Source organism: Moschus berezovskii, chromosome 13, assembly GCF_049115385.1.
Source record: "Moschus berezovskii isolate FMDL1 chromosome 13, NW_MosBer_1.0, whole genome shotgun sequence".
In the NCBI taxonomy this organism is placed as follows: Eukaryota; Metazoa; Chordata; class Mammalia; order Artiodactyla; family Moschidae; genus Moschus; species Moschus berezovskii.
In genome coordinates this window covers 57,533,999-57,554,845 of record NC_142472.1, presented here as the reverse complement: position 1 = coordinate 57,554,845, position 20,847 = coordinate 57,533,999, and the positions used below count along the sequence as shown (strand labels likewise).

Below are 20,847 nucleotides of genomic sequence, written 5' to 3'. Positions count from 1 at the left end.
TCTGGGCTTGAGGAACATGGATGTTACTGCAATTAAAGGTTAAACAAAGCATAGTTTTGTAACCTACAACCTGTCTTATAATCCATCCCTTGGCTCATTGACTCTCTGTTACTTCATTTCCAAGACATAAATCACTGCAGACTCATGCAATCCAGAACAGAGTAACCAAAGAGAACAATAGGACCTTCATACTTTAAAAAAATTTCCCAGAATATGTAACTCATATTAAATGCCATTTGCTGAAGGCTGATATAATCTAGAGCACAGCACACTGAAGATACCCTTAATCCATTTACATGGGAAACATACTTACAGCAAAGGATTTTGATGGACGTAGCGTGAGTCGTGTTTTCAGCTTTAATGAAAGATCTCATGCCAATGACAAAAAGGTTTCCAAAGCAGGTTATGAAAGCTATAACCCAGACAAATACTCTGAGGATATTGTTAGCCAAGAGGTCCTCAAATGAAGAAATGCCGTCAGTCAAGGGCATACATATTCGGACATGGGGAGCATAGGAGCAGTATCGAAAGTTTTTGAAATAACTAAAGTCAAAGGGAAAAAAGAGTCACTTGACAGCAATGACACAGAGACGACAGGAGCAGTCCTATTTGGGGCTGCAGCTGTGGTAGGTGTGCGGCTTCTCTAGGCTTGGTTATTTTTGTTTAGCAGTGATTATGGAAGGATGGGGGCTTCCCTGGTGGCTCAGAGGGTAAAGTGTCTGCCTGCAGTGCAGGAGACCTGGGTTTGATCCCTGGGTCAGGAAGATCCCCTGGAGAAGGCAATGGCAACACACTCCAGTACTCTTGCCTGGAAAATCCCATGGACAGAGAAGTCTGGTAGACTACAGTCCATGGGATCACAAAGAGTCGGACACGACTGAGCGATAAACCGCAACCACATGGAAGGATAGAGTTCTTTATTCAGTGTTACTCTAGGCAGTCTTCCTCCTTTAAGGTGAAGAACCTAAAGAACACGGGGATCTGTGGTGAGGACGTGAGAATGGGAAGTCTCCAGGGCTCTAATTTTCCCCGTCACATTGGGTGGGGTTCTCTGGGGTGTTATAAGAAGTTGATGGTCATTGTGAAACTGATATTTAACAAACTTTCAGGGGCTTGGGTTTGGGATGTTAAGAGTCTCCCTAAAAACGTTCCTGTCTTGCACTTACTTTTAAGTCTATTCCCTTAAACTAGCCTTCTTTTCCCTGGTAAGGGCAGGAAGGGAAGGTCCGTGAGACTAGGAAAATTCCGTCTCATGGCAGCGAGTAGGAGAAGCAGCTACACAGATTCCTGGTCAGGGCCAGGAAGGACTTAAACCATTTCGAGAGGAAAATACAGGCGTGCCTGTGATTGGTGTATTTATGATCTAAGTGTGTGCAGTCTTCAAGGGTTTAAACTGGGAAGGTCATTTGGATTTAAGGTCATTCTCCAAACATGTTATGTTCAGGATTTTCTCCCATAAAACTCGTTCTATTTTTGTATTCATTTACCATCTCTTTCAGTTCCTTTCTCATCTTTCTTTTTTTCATCTGTCCATTCAATTTTGCTAAACTAGCATGTTAAAGAAAGCTTTACTCTGCCTGGCTTCCAGGCCTCCCATGACTGGACCCCTGGCTACCCTGATCATTTCATCGCTTCCTGACCATGCTCACTCCACCTAGACACGTGGGCTTTCTTCTGATCCTCAAACAAGCCGGTTCACCTTCTCAGTGTGCTGCCTTTGCTTTCCCCCTGCTGCAAGAACCTCCCCCCAGAATTGCCTCCCTCCATTCAGGGCTGCTTGAGTGTCACGTCTCTGACTTCAGGGTGAACCATCTACATTCCCTTCCTTCATCCCTTGAACTCGCTATACTTTCCTCCCCAGTGTTTCTTCACCATTTATCTGTTTCCTAGTTTACTTTCTGGCTCCCGAAGCTCCATGGAAGCTCCAGGGGCAGATTCTTCTCTCTCTCACTGATCCCTGTGTTCCCCCTGGCCTGAGGGAGGCACTAGACACACACACTTGTTAGACAAGCAGATGAATGGTTTAGTGCTCTGGGTGTGTCAGGTACCCCCGTCCTCAAATAGCAGTGGTCCAGCCTCTCTGCCCGCTGTGACCAGGGCAGGTGGGCAGGTGGAGGTATTTCAATAAACAATGGACAAGGAAGATGAAAGGAGAATCACTAGGTCACTTAGTAGGGAAGGAACCACGTTCACACACTTTCTGTTAATTGTTGATTCCTTCTTGACCTCAACCCGAGGTTCACATTTAAAGCAGCTGCTTCTCCATCAAGTTCTACAAAGGTTGAATTTCTCTGTTCTAAGAAGACCTCACATTCTGCCTGCAACAAGGAAACGCTAGCCTCATTAAATATTTATCTACTGGAACCACAGAAGGAGAAGTTATGAAAACCGTTTGGATGTACATCAAATACTTGTCTTTGGGTAATCAGTCCTGCTGCATAAACATAAACAAAATATTCTCCCCAAAGTGCACCTTCACACTAACCATTTCAGCCACTTGCTGCACCCAACTTGATATCTTACATCGAATCCTCCCTATTGTTGTGGATGACAATGGTTAATTTTTGAAATCAGAACATATAGGTTACACAGTTGATAAAGAAATGATCATGTCATATACACATATATTAACACAACTTACACAGTGCACTTTAGCCAAATATATTAACGTGACTTATCAAAAACTACTATAAAGATGAATTACCTCCATTTTGCAGTGCACTCAGTAACAGAAACAACACCTGGAATTTATATAGCATCTTTCTTCCTAAGGACTCAAATCTTAGAGTGGCCGACTGCTCACTCATGTGAGGTGAATTAATGTTTCCAGGTCTCTTGAGTACCATTAGCCAGTGACTTCATCTTGTGTAATATGTGGCATTCTGGTACCCTGATCTCTTATTGGGCCTCAATTGGATAAACAGCGTGTTTCCAGAGAGAAGTGTCATTCATGTCGGCACATCATAATATTGAACTCTATTTGAACAGGGACCAAAGGTGACAAAATTAAAAAGTTCTCAATAAAAAAGACTTTTTCTTGCATAAAAACACATTGCAGTGATACATTAGACAGTTTACGCTAGAGCATCTGTAACATTTCACCATATTTTCTTCTCTGTTCTTTCATACATACATACATGTAGGAAAGATTCTTCATGGGTTGGAACATCCATGTGTTTATATTCGGAATCTCTATCCTTTCCAGGTCTCTGGAAAATAGGCACAATAGGTTTCATGATTTTAGGGTTTAACTTTTTAATCGTTTTCTTTGTCGATCTTAAAACCATGCTTCAAAATCTTCTGTTATCAATTCAAATTAGGATGAAAATTTTATAATAAACCATCTTAGAAAATTGCCATTTCTATTTATGCCTCTCATAACTTGGAGTTGATTTTGTCACTTTCACATGCAGAACTACCTTCTAATAAAACACGTTCATTCATTTTTTTGATGTGAAAATCACAGCTGTGATTTGTCTGATTGTGAAATTGGCTCTGTAGCTTGATCTCATAAACCAAACAATATGCGTTACAGGGTTTCAGATAGGGGCTGATATTTTCAACCTAAGAACATTACCAAAGTGAGTTTTGTCAGAACCAGATTTAAATAGAGTCATTTCTTCCTGGCCTGTGTGTCTTCAGGGTGGAAAACCAAGGGAGTGGTAAGAGGAACTCTGATTCAGTGCAATTGCTTTCTCAGACCACAGTGGGAAGCATAATTCCTTTCACTCCTCCAGCCCCATAAAACGTCCTCAAGGGGCTCCAATGGTAACCCCCAACACTCCTCATTTATCCAGAAGCTTCTTTAAATGTGGATTCTTTGAAGACTCTTTAGGATGACATGATTTAGAGGAGTCTTCATGTTCTCAGGAAATGTAGGTAGAAAGAGGATCATCTAGGAAGACAGAAACCTATTCCTTTTAAGGCTTATTTTGAAAAATCCGTGATTCTTATTCAGTTTCTTTTGGGCAAATCAGAATAAGGATTTCTTGACAAGGTTCCAAGTTGTCCATCGCTCATTGAGTCTTTTATAGAGGACTTTGATAGTCAGAAATGAGACTTAGGGAAAAACTATTACTACTGAACAGGGCCCCTCCTACAGAAAACTCTGCAGTCCTTTCTAAAGAATTTTTCTCTCTTTTCATTCTTTTGATCTCTAGCTTTCTTTTGGACTTACAGCTTCACCATTACACGGGTTATGTGATTATTTGGTGAATGGCCTGTAGTTTTCAAAAGAGCAGAGGCTACTGTATACTGAGTGCCCAAGACAGTGCTATGATTAAGTTGGCCAATAAATGTTTGTAAAATAAATGTGTAAATGAATCTTTAGAGAATAGGAAATTAAGCAATAAGAAAGAAAAGAAGAAAGAGACATATGGAGTAAATAGTTACTACTTAGAATTACCTTTCAGAAAGGCAGGATGTGTAATAATATTTTGGTTTTTAGAATTGTGGTGAGTGAAGGGAAGATCATTTGGTCCACATTCTCAGGTCTGTTCTTATACTTAAGAACAATGTATTATATATACATATTTATGTAATACATATATATCATCATCATCATGTTAGTCGCTCAGTTGTGTCTGACTCTGCGACCTCATGGACTATAGCCCACCAGGCTCCTCTGTCTATGGAATTCTCTAGGCAAGGATACTGGAGTGCATAGTCATTCCCTTCTCTAGGGAACGTTCCCAACCCAGGAATTGAACTCAGGTCCATTGCAGGAGGATTCTTTACAATCTGAGCCACCAGGGGAGCATATATATATATATATATATATACACACACACACACATACATATACACATAAATATACATATAAGCATATGCTTCCTATATATATATGCATATATATGTTTAATATTCTAGCTTCTTGAGAGTAGGAACCAAGACTTTTTCATCACTGGATGTTCACTAATACCTACTGAGAGAGAATCTAAATCTTGTATTAATTTCCAATAGAAAACTATTTAGCAAGAATAAAAAGTGGTATTAAGGATTGGTTTTTGGAATTAAATGAACAAAAGCTTTTGGCTGAGATCAGGTAAGGTAGTATGTCCTTTGTGGGGGACAAAAAAAAGCTTTGATCAACAATGGCTGTTTATTGGAAAGGAATTGATGAGGTTCTAAGAATAACTGGCAGAGTTCTTGGCACCATTTGAAATCTAATACATTTGAAATTGTAAAACACTAAACAGTATTAATTGTCTGAATGTTCATATTTGTGGAGTAATTTTTTATTTACTGATTGAAAAGTAAAAAGCAGGCTCTGCAGATTGATATCAAGTAAATTGTTGTAGGAAAGAAGAAAGGGAAAAAATAAAAGTCTTAAAAAAAATTTTTTTTTTAACCAACTAATTAGTGATGAAGCTATTGCAAATTTAAATCTTTGTGAGAACTGTAAAATGAGATTTTTCCATGGGAATCCGGTTTTCGGGAAGGAGCTATGTGTAGCTTCAAACCCAGAAATGGTCTTTATACACTGAATGGTAAAAAATGAGATTGTGTTGTCATTCGATAACCATGATATTCACAACTGTCTGAGAATGCATGCTCACAGTAAAAGCTCTCCTGTGTGCCAAACACTCATTTATAAATAAATGTGGTTCTGAGTAAAGCAACCCACTAACATCACAATCAACGTACTGTTACATTTCACTTACAAAGACTGAAGTTGTTTAAGACTTCCAAACTGGCTCTTGTGGAGATACAAAAGAGGATTGGACGACAGATTCCTTTTGTACCATTAGAAGGGAGGAGGAAAGAAGCATCAGGATGTTATTATTTTGGAAACTCAAGATGTTGCCATTTAACTCTGATGACGGGGGTGGGAAGAAGAACTTACAGTTTCTGTAGACACTTCAGGTCTTTGAAAATGTGGGGTGGTAGCTCCGATATCATATTGCTTGACAGGTCCCTGTTGGTGACAGTGAAAAACACAAAGCAATTACAATGAAAATAAATGCCATAGTTGTTACTCCTCACAACTGTCATCATCCCGTTTGACATAACAGAAAATACAATCCACTTTAACCAACCTGAGAGCTTGTTACACAACTAAGCCATGTGATTCAGCCAAATGGGTATGTTTTCCACCACTTTCAGACGTGTGACATTTTGCTTATCCAGTTCCAGTCTGGAATTTCCTCTCAGCTTCTCTCCAACACATTCCCAACCTAGCTTCAAGGTCTACCTTCATTAGTTTCCTATGTTTTAGGTACTTTTTGTACCTTCAACCATTCATTGTTTCTACGATTCCTATTTGGTTCACATACGTGATATCTTGTTTACCCAACTACATTAGAAGTTTTCTGAGGTCAAGACCAGTGTCTTCTACTTATTTTGCATTTCCACTAAGAGTTTTGACCATGTAATATCCACCCAGAAGATCCTGAATGGATAAGTTCACACATTTTTCGTCTATTTTTACATGGTACTATTTTTTTTTATTTAGAAGAAATTGAGAATTTAGATCTGACTCTAATAGGTCTTTCCAATCCAGAAAGAATCACAGGGAAGTATTTCTAGAGAATGTGAAAACAAGATCTGTCAGGGTAAAGAAGGAATCAGGAATCTTTAAGAGGCCAAAATATCCTTCTGAGCCAGAGAAGGTGTTAAAAGTGAAACAAATGTGAAATTGCCTAGGAGTCAAACAAAAGTTCTGTTTCTGATGCTATGGTGCTCCTGATGGATATATGGGAGTTACAAATAAAAACTGTGAAAATGCTTTCTCTAAAAAACCTTAGACTTTAAAAAACTAGATTATAAAATAAGAAAAGGAAGAAACAAGGGCTATTACGGAAGTACAGATGAAAAACAGAGGAAGGACTCATCAAACTTGGTCTGGGAAATTATAAAGTGTTTGAGCAAAGTTTAATGATTTGTAGAATCCCTTAGAAGTAGAATAGCATTCATAGTCAACAAAAGAGTCCAAAATGAAGTACTTGGATACAATCTCAAAAATGACAGAATGATCTCTGTTCTTTTCCAAGGCAAATCATTCAATATCACAGTAATCCAAGTCTATGCCCCGACTAGTAATGCTGAAGAAGTTGAAGTTGAATGGTTCTATGAAGACCTACAAGACCTTCTAGAACTAACACCAAAAAAATATGTCCTTTTCATTATAAGGGACTGGAATGCAAAAGTAGGAAGTCAAGAAATACCAGGTGTAACAGGCAAATTTGGCCCTGGAGTACAAAATGAAGCAGGGCAAAGGCTAATAGAATTTTGCCAAGAGAACTCACTGGTCATAGCAAACACCCTCTTCCAACAACACAAGAGAAGACTCTACACATGGACATCACCAGATGGTCGACACCAAAATCAGATTGATTATATTCTTTGCAGCCAAAGATGGAGAAGCTCTATACAGTCAGCAAAAACAAGACTGGGAGTAGACAGTGGCTCAGATCATGAACCCTTCATTGCCAAATTAGAAGAAAGTAGGGAAAACCACTAGACCATTCAGGTATGACCTAAATCAAATCCCTTATGATTATACAGTGGAAGTGACAAATAGATTCAAGGGATTAGATCTGATGGACAGAGTGCCTGAAGAGTAATGGATGGAGGTTCATGACATTGTAAAGGAGGCAGGGATCAAGACCATCCCCAAGAAAAAGAAATGCAAAAAGGCAAAATGGTTGTCTGAGGAGGCCTTACAATAGCTGAGAAAAGAAAAGATGCAAAAGGCAAAGGAGAAAAAGAACAATATACCCATTTGAATGCAGAGTTCCAGAGAATAGCAAGGAGAGATTAGAAAGCCTTTCTCAGTGATCAGTGCAAAGAAATAGAGGAAAACAATAGAATGGGAAACACTGGAGATCTCTTATATGCAGAGTACATCATAAGAAACTCTGGGCTGGATGAAACACAAGCTGGAATCAGGGATGCCAGGAGAAATATCATTAACCTCAGATATGCAGATGACACCACCCTCAAGGCAGAAAACAAAGAAGAACTAAAGAGACTCCTGATGAAAGTGAAAGGGGAGAGTGAAAAAGTTGGCTTAAAACTCAACATTCAGAAAACTAAGATCATGGCATCCGGTCCCATCACTTCATGACAAATAGTTGGGGAAACAGTGGAAACAGTGGCAGACTCTTATTTTTTTGGCTCTAAAATCACTGCAGATGGTGACTGCAGTATGAAATTAAAAGATGCTTGCTCCTTGGAAGAAAAGCTATGACCAATCTAGACAGCATATTAAAAAGCAGAGACATTACTTTGCCAGCAAAGGTCCATCTAGTCAAAGCTATGGTTTTTCCAGTAGTCACGTATGGATGTAATAGTTGGACTACAAAGAAAGTTGAGCAGCACTGAAGAATTGATGCTTTTGAACTGTGGTGTTGGAGAAGACTCTTGAGAGTCCCTTGGACTGCAAGGAGATCCAACCAGTCCATCCTAAAGGAAGTCAGTTCTGAATATTTATTGGAAGGACTGATGCTGAAGCTGAAACTCCAACACTTTGGCCTTGACCACCTGATACGAAGAACTGAGTCACTGGAAAAGACCCTGATGCTAGGAAAGATTGAAGGTGGGAGGAGAAGGGGACTATAGAGGATGGGATGGTTGGATGGCATCACCGACTCTGTGACCATGAGTTTGAGTAAGCTTCAGGAGTTGGTGATGGACAGGGAAGCCTGGTGTGCTGCAGTCCATGGCGTTCCAAAGAGTCAGATATGACTGAGCGACTGAACTGATGATTTGTATAGGTGGAGTCAAAGGAGAGCAGGTTTTCTTCAGGTGAGGATGAAGCGGGACCAGAGGACAGATGCTAAAAGTCAGTGACACCATCAGGAGTCAGTAAGTGGTCTAGCGTGGATGGGGGATAGAAAGGATGGGCAGACATAGAGGAGGTGAGCCCAGAAAAGAGCATGGAGACAAAATGGGGAGGCTGAGAATGCTTCCCAAAGCAGCATGTCTCGGAGTACAGTTCAGGCATCTGAGTCAAGGATGCTTGTAAAAAGAGTACCTTCCTGGGGCCATTCCATAACCATCACACCTGAATCTCTGGAAGGGGCCTGGTAATATGCATTTAAAGCCAGCATCCCCTGTGATTCCTCTGAACATTAATGTTTGAGAGCCTCATTAAAGACTTTGCCTTTTTGCAGGCAACAAGCAGGGAGAAAATTAAACAGGACAGTGGCAAAATATGCTCTGGGTTACGGTATGGTAATTCTGTTAGAAGAATGAAAGATAAAATGAAAAGGCGGAGATTGAGAGGAGGGGGACCTCTGACCCTGGAGCAGGAGAGAACTGCTGAGGGTTTAAGGAGGCACTGGCAGGACTCATGGGTTGATAGGATATCAAATGTCAAGAGGGGTAGAAGGAAGGGAGCAGTCTTCCAGCCAGGCTGCCAGAAAGAATGATCATTTGACTAAGACGGGAGCGTCGAGGGGAAGAAGCAAGCTGTGGGGTACGGGTCATCTGTAAATTAACTTTAAAAGATGGCTTCTGTGGTGCTGTCATGACATCCATGTGTAGACAGCCTGCCAGCTGGTGTTCTGGTCTGGTGCTCCAGGTGCAAGGAGCATATGTGGGTCGTGGCTCAGAGGAAAGCCTCAGGTGTGCACAGATCAGAGGGAGCCCGACAACAGAGCAAGAGGACGATGACCTCATACACCTAGAAAACGTCCTGCAAAGTGCTACCTTGAAAAATAAAGTAGTCTTCTGCGTGAAAAGGATCTGAGTGATCTCACCTAAGTGGCCTTACTCCTCTCCAGGAGGGGTTTATCATCATGAAGGCACAGTAAAATTATCTAACATTTTTGTCAGCTTAAGAAATATAAATGCCCTGCTCAAGTTCATTCTATTGAGTTCTGAATTTCTTCCATCATGCTGATGCTGTCTGGATTGGAATGAATTACTGGTGGCACTAAAAAAAAGGAAAACTAGCATCTCTTAATTAGGCTCTTCTTTTGAGGGAGCGCTTCGTCTAAGTGTAGGATAAGAAGAGGATTAGGAAAATCTCCCGAATGTGGACTTCATACCACTGTTTTCTTAAATTTGTATAAAAACACATTTTTGTTTGTCCTGGGTTACTCCTCCATCTCACTCCTATAATAAAAATCCACATCCATCCTCTAAGGTCTGATTAGGAATTCCTCTGTGAGAAAGGAGTGAGCTATCTTTTATTTTTTGCCATAAAATGATAGCATTTTAGTTCTAATACAGTGCTTTGTACTTTGTAACACTTAATAAATATTTGTGGGTTTGGTTTATGATGCTCATTATTAGATTAAATTATCTTATTCATAAGTGTTTTTCAAATTACTCTACTGAACTATATTTCTCAGTCCTTTCTGGACTTTAAAACATGGTATAAAGAATGGGGGAGAAGATGATTAAGAAATGGATTTCCATTTTTTAGACTTCAGATCAGGAGGAGGAGATCTCTACCCTATTTGTAATTTCACAGACAATTTTAAACTCCAGTGATGCCCTGCTTTGTGGGCAGCAATGAATTAATAGCAAGACAGATGATTTTCAAAAGGCTTAGATCTACAAAATATATGTTTGAATGCAAAAGTGTACATGAGCTCTCTGAATATTTTGCAATGAGCCTAATCCTCTTTCTAGACATTTCTGCTTCATTTGTTCTAGAAGTCATAAATTCTTAAGGGATAATAAGCATGTTCATTCCTTTGTTTAGTTATAGCTAATTAATATTATTTCAGTCAGTCTGTTATTCATTCAGCAAACTTCAACTGAGAATTAATTGTACTCCAGCTGTCAGAGATACTATCTGTGAGTTTAAGGGGCCATGGAAAACTCATTTACTCCCAAACACACATATATGAAATCACCCAAAGAAAACAGGCAGGGAAATCAGAGTAGGCTAAATCCATATCAAGCCCACTGTCTGATTTTGTTTTCAGGATAGTGCTGGTTTTCTTAATTGATTTTGAATATCAGTCTACAGGATTTTGATTGCTACTAGTGAAAAAGCAGTCTCACTAGTCATTTCGATTTGTAATCTTGAAGAAGCAATCATATTTTTCCTAGTAGACAATGCTACTTACAGTTCTCCTAAATTTTTTAATGAAGAAAATGTCTTCTCTGGAACAAAACCAATTTGATTTCTAGGCAGAAACCTGTAAGACATGGTGAGAGTCAGCACTGTTGGTCTGAGTCTGCTGTAGTAATCAGTTCTCATTGGGAGATGCCATTGATCTGGCTGTAATTTAATAAACCTCAAGGCGAGGCATGTTCTGGAGTGCGGCAGTTTCTCACTGACAGTGTCTCCATACACTCGCTGGCTCCAGGACATGCTGCCACAAGGAACTTGAGGCGCCAAGCGTGGGCTACAGAGCTGCACTTTGTTTGGATTCTGATTATTTCAGAAAGCTTTTTTTTTCCCAACATACACACATGGAATGCCAAATTTGGGCCCTGTTAATGATTCTCAGAGAAGACTTCGAGAGGATCTTTGAGCAGGGCACCTTCCTTAGAAGAAGAAGGCCAGAAAGAGCAAAGTGTGAGCCAACCCCATTTGGGCCACAAATGGATTTTAAATTGGGGGTGGGGGAACAGTGGTTTTACATTTCCTCTGTTTGAAATGGAATCCTCCAGGACAAATGGCAAAAAAGAGGAGGTCGGAGACTGACCACCTTACAGAGGTGTTAACAAATGAGATAATGAGTGTGAAAATGATGTCTCTCATTCATGTCTGACTCTTTGCTACCCCATGGACTGTAGCCTACCATGCTGTCCGTCCATGGCAAGAGTACTGGAGTGGGCTGTCATTTCCTTCTCCAGAGGATCTTCCCAACCCAGGGATCGAACCCGGGTCTTCCGCATTGTAGGCAGACGCTTTACCATCTGAGCCACCAGGGAAGTCACCAAATGAGTATGAAGGTGACTCAAAAGCTACATGGAGCTATGAAATAGAAGGCATGGGTGTCATTCATTTAGTTTTCCAGCGCTCTCTCTCATTACCCATCTCCTATGTGAGACACCCTCTTTCCTTACTGAGTATGCTGATCTTCAATCTGATTGATTAATTTTCAACCTGGCAATAGCTTTGTCTCTTAGTCTGTCGGAGAAAAGTGGCTGGACTACCACAAATGGATAAACAATGATTTTCCTTTTCCAACTACCCATCAAGCAACAAACATTACTAAGCACTAAGAGATGGGCATACCAGACCACCTGACCTGCCTCTTGAGAAACCTGTATGCAGGTCAGGAAGCAACAGTCAGAACTGGACATGGAACAACAGCCTGGTTCCAAATAGGAAAAGGAGTACGTTAAGGTTGTATATTGTCACCTCGCTTATTTAACTTATATGCAGAGTACATCATGAGGAACGCTGGGCTGGAAGAAGCACAAGCTGGAATTAAGATTGCTGGGAGAAATATCAATAACCTCAGATACGCAGATGACACTACCCTTATGGCAGAAAGTGAAGAGGAACTAAAAAGCCTCTTGATGAAAGTGAAAGAGGAGAGTGAAAAGGTTGGCTTGAAGCTCAACTTCAGAAAACAAAGATCATGGCATCTGGTCACATCACCTCATGGGAAACAGATGGAAAAACAGTGGAAACAGTGTCAGACTTTATTTTTGGGGGCTCCAAAATCACTGCAGATGCTGACTGCAGCCATGAAATTAAAAGACGCTTACTCCTTGGAAGGAAAGTTATGACCAACCTTGATAGTATATTAAAAAGCAGAGACATTACTTTGCCAACAAAGGTCCGTCTAGTCAAGGCTATGGTTTTTCCTGTGGTCATGTATGGATGTGAGAGTTGGACTGTGAAGAAAGCTGATCACCAAAGAATTGATGCTTTTGAACTGTGGTGCTGGAGAAGACTCTTGAGAGTCCCTTGGACTGCAAGGAGATCCAACCAGTCCATTCTAAAGAAGATCAGTCCTGGGTGTTCATTGGAAGGACTGATGCTAAAGCTGAAACTGCAATACTTTGGCCACCTCATGCGACGGGTTGACTCACTGGAAAAGACTCTGATGCTGGGAAAGGTTGGGGGTAGGAGGAGAAGGGGATGACCGAGAATGAGATGGCTGGATGGCATCACCAACTCTGTGGACATGAGTTTGAGTGAACTCCGGGAGTTGGTGATGGACAGGGACGCCTGGCGTGCTGTGATTCATGGGGTCGTGGAGAGTCGGACATGACTGAGCGACTGAACTGAACTGAACAATATATGGAGAACTGTGATGAAAGCAAAAACACATTTTTGTGTTTTTAAGCTTACCACGCAAATGTACCAATTAACCGAGCCATCTGCCTTCCTGCCCTCATAAAAAACACAAAATAGCAATCAGAATCTTTGACCAACCAGAATATGTTAGAAATTCTTCTCTTTAGAATAAACTTTTTTTTTCTTTAAAGAGAGAGATATTAAGTGATGTGTCACTGGCATCAACACTAAGCACTTTCACACACATTATCTCATTTCCTTGGTGACCATGGTACCAGGTCAGCTGGGAGATTGCGCAGAAATGACTGCCTTCAGAAAGAAGAGTAAATGGTTGGCAGCTAATCATAAGGCTTGGCCCCACCGTCCATGTGTGCATTTTCCAGTACTGTAGTTTCAGACCAAGGCTGTAAAAAAAAATACTTTGAAATTCCTTGTCAATGTTTTCTTTTGATTTTCAAAGCTGCTAGATTTCCCCTCATTCACCATTGTATACTTACAGCACTGTGAGAGAACTGCACGACAGAAAGGTGGAATTCGTGAGGAATTTTATCCCGTTGCCTTCCAAATCCCTAAAAGGCATGGAGGGAAATTTTTTTTTTAAATGTTTCTGCACAAATCATATGTTTAAAGCCATTTGTCGGTGATGTAACAGTTCAAACTTTATTTTTACTTCATTCCATTTTTTTCGGTTTTCCTCCTAATTATTGCATGGTCAGTATAATTAATATTCTGCTTCTTTTCCCCTTCCAATTAATGCTAGAACTTAAAAAAAAAAACTGAGCCAAAGGGCAGCCCACTATTTAGTGAATGTTTCTCTGTGCTGGATATCATGCTATTAATTCTCATAATGCTGCCACCATAATAGTAGCAACTCCATTAATTGGGCTTTCACAGTGTCAGGTGCTGTTCTGCATGCATAACACACCCTCCTGAGAAGCTGGCATTATTACCTCCCATTTGAGGTAATAATTTGAGGAATCTGAGGACTTTGGAAATTCACTTTTCTTGTGGCTGCACAGCTACTGAGTGGTAGAACTGACCCTCTAACTCAGATCTGCCTGAGTCGGATTCCTAGACACTCAGCCATGGCATCACAGATGGTTAAATTCTCATGTCCTCCCAACATCAGGTGGATATTTGTGTCTCTGTTTTGCTGAAGGAGAAACTCAGTCTAGTTTGCCTTCCAAATACTGGATGCCAGAGTCAGGATGCAAACTCCAAGCCATGTGATAGAAAATGTCCGTTCTTTCTACCTCCCTCTGTGGTGCTGACACTGAAAGCAGTGGGGCTCCAAGGGTGCCCAGGACCAAGCCTCAGCATCACATGGGAGCTTGTCAAAAGTTCAGATTCCCAGGCTCTACCCAGACCTACTAAATCAGAAGCCCTAGGACTGAGGTCCAGCCGTCTATCTGAAGTCCCTGAGCTATTTGTGATGCCTGCTGACGCTGGAGTAGCACTAGGGGAGAGGTTACATCCTGTCAGGTGAACCTTATGACAGCAGCACCCACGTCGTCAGGGAACAACCTCGGGAACACTCTGACATGACCGCTTCCAGCAGTGCCAAGGAATGAGAGGGTCGGCTGTTCTGCCAAGTCTCCTAATTCTTTTTATGATCGCCCTCTTACGGTCTTCCAGGTCAAATCAGTAGCTATATTGCTGCCTCCGAACCTTCCTCATACTCACACTAAAATTACCAATTCCTTTGTATTGCCTTTAAAATCCTATTTTACTTTTTGCATCTTAGAACATCTGATGTTTAATGTTTCAAATGTCTACACTGTCATTAATTAACTTACCCTTAATATAAAATCCTATTTTAAACCATCTTGGAGGACTTGCGGGAACTCAATTTTTTTTTTTCACTCTTAAAATATAGTGATTACAAATAAACACTGTGGTCCCTTGAAAGTTCAAATACAACTTCCCTGGTGGCACAGCGGATAAGAATCCTCCAGCCAATGCAGGAGACATGGGTTCAATCCCTGATCCAAGAAGATTCCACATGCTGTGTAACAGCTAAGCCCGTGCACCGCAACCAGTGAGCCTGTCCTCTGGAGCCCGTGGTCCACATGAGAGAGGCCACTGCCACGAGAGGAGCCCCCTGCATGCTGCAACTAGAGAAAGTCTGAGTGCAGTGTCAAAGATCCAGCACAACCAAATATATAAAAGTATATATAAAACGGATTTAAGCCAGGAAGGAACATGATCAGATTTTGGTTTTAGAAAGAAAAGCACAGATGAGCTCTCTGTGTAACTTTGAATTGACTGCAGGGCTAGCTTTCTGAATCTGGTTGATTAATAAATCAGCCACTAAGCTTGTACTCACATCCAGTTGAGCTGAGGCATTTGGGCGCACATCTGCTTGGGAAGGACTTGTAAGTGGTTGTTCACCATGGACCTTTACATGCAGAAGAGGTTGATTAGAAACAAAATGACATGCCACTTTTGGGACGGTGTTTTCACTATTTCCACAACTGGGAAACTTGCATGTTAAAATCAATATATTAGGGTGAAAACCATAAACATAACTACCCCTTCAAAATGGTCTCTAGATACACACGTGGCATGGATAAGGGAGCAGATGTCAGAAAAACTATGAATGTGTAAGTGTGGTACATAGCCTAGGAATAAATTTGAAACAGTATGACTTTGTGAGATGAAACTAAAGTATATTGGGTAATAGTTTTGAAGTTCATGGTAATTTTCCTTGTAAACTTCAAAGCTACGATCATTTCCAGCATCATACATCCAAAGTTTCACCTTAAGAGAAACGCTAATCATTTATGACATTAAAAGATCACATTGGAAACTGCATTAAATCTAAGAAGTGATGACAGTGGGGAGGGGGGACATTTGGGGTAGAAGACAACTCATGAGAACATTAAGTTGCACGATTAATTTATGATATTCTGATATCCCATTTCACAAATGGAAATGTATGATATTGCTTTTCACAAATGGAAAATTAACGATGTTATATGATCAGATGTAAAGGAGCATAATAATCCCTTGCTGATAAACCATCCCAGTCTATTAATAAACACCAAAAATGTAATGATGAGAAAAGTTTAGTTGCTAAAACAAAGATTTTGGAATTTTTAGTGACTCTTGCGGAGAAAAAGGCACATTTTCCTTTGTTAAAAAATGTAGTTGGAGCTGAACTCTGGGGAGATTCTGACAGATTTAAATGTAGTAAAAAGATAAAAATGAATACTATCTTTGGTCAACCATGGCAAATAAAAACATGCCTTAAAACTAAAAGGAATGAAAGGAGATCAAAAGGAAATGAACTGGTAGGCTTAAAATATGCCATGAGCCATGGCCAGGAAGTAGCAACAGTAATTGTGGCTTGAAATACAGGAAATGTTTTGACAAATAGAAATCTTAGAGGCTTGATTTTCTTAAAGCTCTTTTTTGTAAGCTAGTTTTAGATGTCATTGCAATTCATAGACAGATGGATTGAAAGGTAGATGAATACTTACAAGAAAAACAAGGAATTTAATCCAGTAAACAACCGCTGTGAAATTCTGCTTATGGGATTGTCATCTAGAATTCTGACAAAACACATAACAAACATTTCCAATGTTAGAGACGTTTGTGAAATACAACCAGGAAGAAATAAAAGGTCATGTCAATCCTGCCTCCCCCAACACCTGCTCTCCTCCTTCCAGTCTATCCGCACTTGGCTCATGTGTCTTAGATAGCTTTTCCTCTCCACTGTGGTTGGAGAAGCCCTTTCCTCCAAGCCCCCAGCACTTATCAAGTCCATCCTGGTGGTCTTCATTCCCTTCATCTACCTCCCATTGGACTTAAGACCCTCCGCCTCTAGATACATGGATCCGGACAAGCTGTACTTATTTACTGGCTGATTATGGGCTCCATAAATGCTTTGACCTACTGATTGACTGAATGAAGAATGAATGAAAAAAAAATTCTTAGGAAGTGATTCCTTAGTCTCATGGAATTTAAATGAATGCAAACAAACTTATTGGGAGCTTTGAGGGTGAAAGAGTGAAAAGATTTACAAATTCAAATCACTGTCTTAAACTCTATATGGTATTTTCCTAGGAAAAAATTACCGTAAGGGGAAATATGACTTCCTTTCTCTTGTTGCCTTCAAAGCCAGGTACTATTTCCCCTTACTCTCGGAAGAATCTGAGGGTAGGATTCTGAGAAGGAAGCTCTCTGAACACCTACTATATGACAAGTATTTTGCATATGGCACTTTACATATATAATTCTCACAACATCCCTCTTAGAAAAAAAGGAATTATAATTATAGTTTACACTGCTATATTTAAGGGGCTTCCCTGGTGGCTCAGCGGTAAAGAATCTTGCTGCAATGCAGGAGATGCAGGTTCAATCCCTGGGCCAGGAAGATCCCCTGGAGGAGGGCATGGCAACCCACTCCAGTATTCTTGCATGGAGAACCCCATGGACAGAGGAGCCTGGGGGGCTATAGTCAATGCAGTCATTATATTTAAAATGGATAACCAACAAGGACCTACTGTATAGCACAGGGAACTCTGTTTAATGTTATGAGTCAGCCTGGATGGGAGGGGAGTTTGGGGGAGAATGGATACCTGTGTATGTATGACTGAGTCCCTTCGCTGTTCATCTGAAACCATCACAACATTGTTAATTGGCTATACTCCAATACAAAATAAAAAGTTTAATTAAAAAATGGCATTAGGAAAAAAAAATAAAGATGAGGAAAAAGAGGCCTAGGAGATTAAAAAAATTGACTGGAACATAAAGCACAGGGCTATGGCATACACAAGGATCTGGAGGAAACTGAAGTCCTGGGTTTTCCTCTGGACCAGGCTGACCTAGAGAAAATGGGAAAACTGACACAGCCTTCTAACTGCCCTTTGTTCATCTTCCCTGATGAAAATGTGGACCTCTGATAAAAGACTCCCCAAGCTGGTGGCTCAGCAGGTAAGTGATGAAACACTACAAGCTCTCATGTTTTCAGTTGTTTCTATACATTCTCTAGAAATCAAAAAAGTCCTCAACTTGCTTACTTTCTAGGTCAGTGGTTTTCAACAGAGGGCACTCTTTTCCCCAAGGGACATTTGGGATGGTCTGGAAACATTTTTGATTGGCACAACTCTGGGAGCCAGTACTATTGACATCTAGTGGGGTAGAGACCACAGAGGGTGCGAACATTCTAAAACACGCAGGACTAACCCCACACCTCCATCCCTCCTCCACCCCGCTCCTCCCCCCCACCCCACCCTCCCAGCCCAGTCAAATCTGAGCCAGAAGGCCAACAGAGAGCTGGGCTGAGAATCCTGTTACAGGTAAACACTGGATGGATGGATGAGGAAGCAAGCCCACCGCTGGGCGCAGAGGCCCACCTGAGAAAGCACAGCACTGATGTCTCTTCACACAGCTACCATTTGGCATGCCATGATCTGAACTGCCAGAGCAACGTGCTCCAGATTATGTGACAAGCAGAAAAACTGGTATGATAAGCAAGATACATAAATAGATGGAAACTATGAGCCTTGATGAGTATCATTAGGACTGTGATCCCAGAGAAAGAAAAGCTAGAATACTTACAGCCAAGTCAGCTGATGTAAGTCTTTGAAGACTCCAGGTCTGAGAGTTGTAATGCAGTTGTGGTTGAGATATCTGCAAATAGGATGGGTGAGTCAATGAGGCAAACTTAATACTCCTCTTTAGTCATATATAATTAGAACACGAGCCTCTGTTAACGATTATGAAGTATGGACATCTGTCTCCAACAGCATTCAACTGGACGGGAAAGGGGGAGAAAACCAAGGGCAACCAGGAGATACAGATGACCCCAAGCCCAGTGTGACAAGCACCAGGGCCAGCACCAGGAAAGTGGCCGAAAACAATGCACTAGGGTATTATATGACCTTAGCGTGTAAGGGTAGAATAGACATGTGAGGTGATTTTTGCTTTAGCTCTCCTCCTTTGTAGACTATTGTTTTAAGAAAGTATGCACTAAGTTGTGTCTGACTCTTTGTGACCCCCATGGACTGTAGCACACCAGACTCCTCTGTCCATGGGATTTCCCAGGCAAGAATACTGGACTGGGTTGCCTTTTCCTCCTCCAGGGGATCTTCTCAACCCAGGGATCGAACCTGTATCTCCTGCATTGCAGCAGGATTCTTTACCACTGAGCCACCAGGGAAGCCCCATAAAGGTGAAGTTAGCAAGGGTTAGAAAAAACATGAGAAAATATTGTAGAAATGACCCAAACTTGAGGAGACAAGATTAAAGATAGCCTTCATATCTGTCTTCTGGTAAAACTAGGAATTTCTTTTTTAGTAATTCTTTCAGTGTAACAACTATTCTAGGTACTTTCTGAAAACCTATTGCTCCCTCTTCTCTATATCCACAGCCGAGTCTTTAACAAAATACCATTCTATCCTTTTAATCTTTACTTAAAGTTGTACTCAAGACATAATTATGAAAAAAGTTACTCACAGTATTTGCAGATTATGTAATCCAAAGAATGCTTTCCTGGATATATATGTAATACAGTTATGCTGCAGGAATCTGGTAGGAATGAGATAGGGGAGTCATGTGATTAGGGTGCTCGTACTTTGTTAGGTTGTTGAATGTGCTGTCCACTTTGTTCACCTAAAGATGACTTGTGAAACCAGCTCATAAAGTACTAAGTCCTAGTCTCACATTGGGAGGTAGGAGGAACACGACCTGTGATAGAAGGCTGTGGATCTAGCCAGTGCCTGATGTTCTGAGAGCACCCGTGCAGTGAGATGCCCGCATCTCTGACTTGAACCCAGCAACGTCCGCGCATTGTGTGTGAGCAAGGAGCCAGTCTTGTTTCTGCAACCTGGCACCCTGGTGACCTTCCTTCTCTGACTTGCAGGAGTTGCCCGTCATCTGAGATCAGCCAGGTTCTCACTGCTGAGCTTCCTCACTCTTTCAGTACCAGAGTTTCACCTTCAACTCCTCATTTCTCTTCATTCTACTCACATGAAAAAAAGGTCAGGGCAAGTCTTACTTTGATCTGTTTCAGGATGCAGAGTGAGAAGCACACAGCAAATTAGAGAGGTGTTCAAGGTCACAAGTGGCTGAACTGGGACCAGTGCACTGTTAGCTCACAGGGTCATGATCTACTTAACCTCAATCTAGCAAGAGCGTATGGATTTGATAATAGCACTTTCACAAGCTTGTTGCTTGTTTTAGTTTCTAAGTCATGTCTGACTCTTTTGTGACCCCATAGATGGTAGACCACCAGGCTCCTCTGTCCATGGGATTTCCCAGGCATGAATACTGGAGTGGGTTGCCATTTCCTTCTCCAGGGGATCTTCCCAACCTAGGGACTGAACTCTCTTCTTCTGTCTTGGAAGGTGGATTCTTTCCTGCTTAGACACCTGGGAAGCCCTCTTTCAGGAGTATCTGAGTAAATAATTTCTATTTCCTGTGCTCATTATACAATGGGAGGTTAGCCCTGAATTCATATTTTCTAAAGATATTTAGGCAGGAAATAATCACTTTATTAATAGTTACTAATGTCTGCATAATCCTCTGAGTAGCTTCCCTATCTCTTGTTTTTATTTGTTTTGGTTCCTGAGGTTTTGGTTTGCCACGTGGCTTGCAGGATTGAACCCGTGCCCCCGGCAATGGAAGCTCAAGTATCCTAACCACTGGATGGCCAGGGAATTCCTGGTTCCTAAACTATT

The 20,847-nt window shown here is 41.1% G+C and overlaps 1 protein-coding gene across 1 annotated transcript in view; it reads right to left on the bottom strand.

Annotated features, from left to right (window-relative positions):
* The window catches only part of RXFP2 (relaxin family peptide receptor 2), a 63,571-nt gene that overhangs the window by 8,196 nt on the left and 34,528 nt on the right, over positions 1-20,847 (bottom strand). Inside the window, exons 7-16 of the mRNA XM_088842825.1 lie at positions 19,625-19,696; positions 18,728-18,799; positions 16,645-16,716; positions 15,489-15,560; positions 13,660-13,731; positions 11,028-11,099; positions 5,846-5,917; positions 5,664-5,735; positions 3,138-3,209; positions 314-543 (exon numbers count right to left, since the gene is read on the bottom strand). Coding sequence (XP_088698951.1) covers positions 314-543; positions 3,138-3,209; positions 5,664-5,735; positions 5,846-5,917; positions 11,028-11,099; positions 13,660-13,731; positions 15,489-15,560; positions 16,645-16,716; positions 18,728-18,799; positions 19,625-19,696 — 878 coding nt within the window. The remainder of the gene's footprint in view (positions 1-313; positions 544-3,137; positions 3,210-5,663; positions 5,736-5,845; positions 5,918-11,027; positions 11,100-13,659; positions 13,732-15,488; positions 15,561-16,644; positions 16,717-18,727; positions 18,800-19,624; positions 19,697-20,847) is intronic.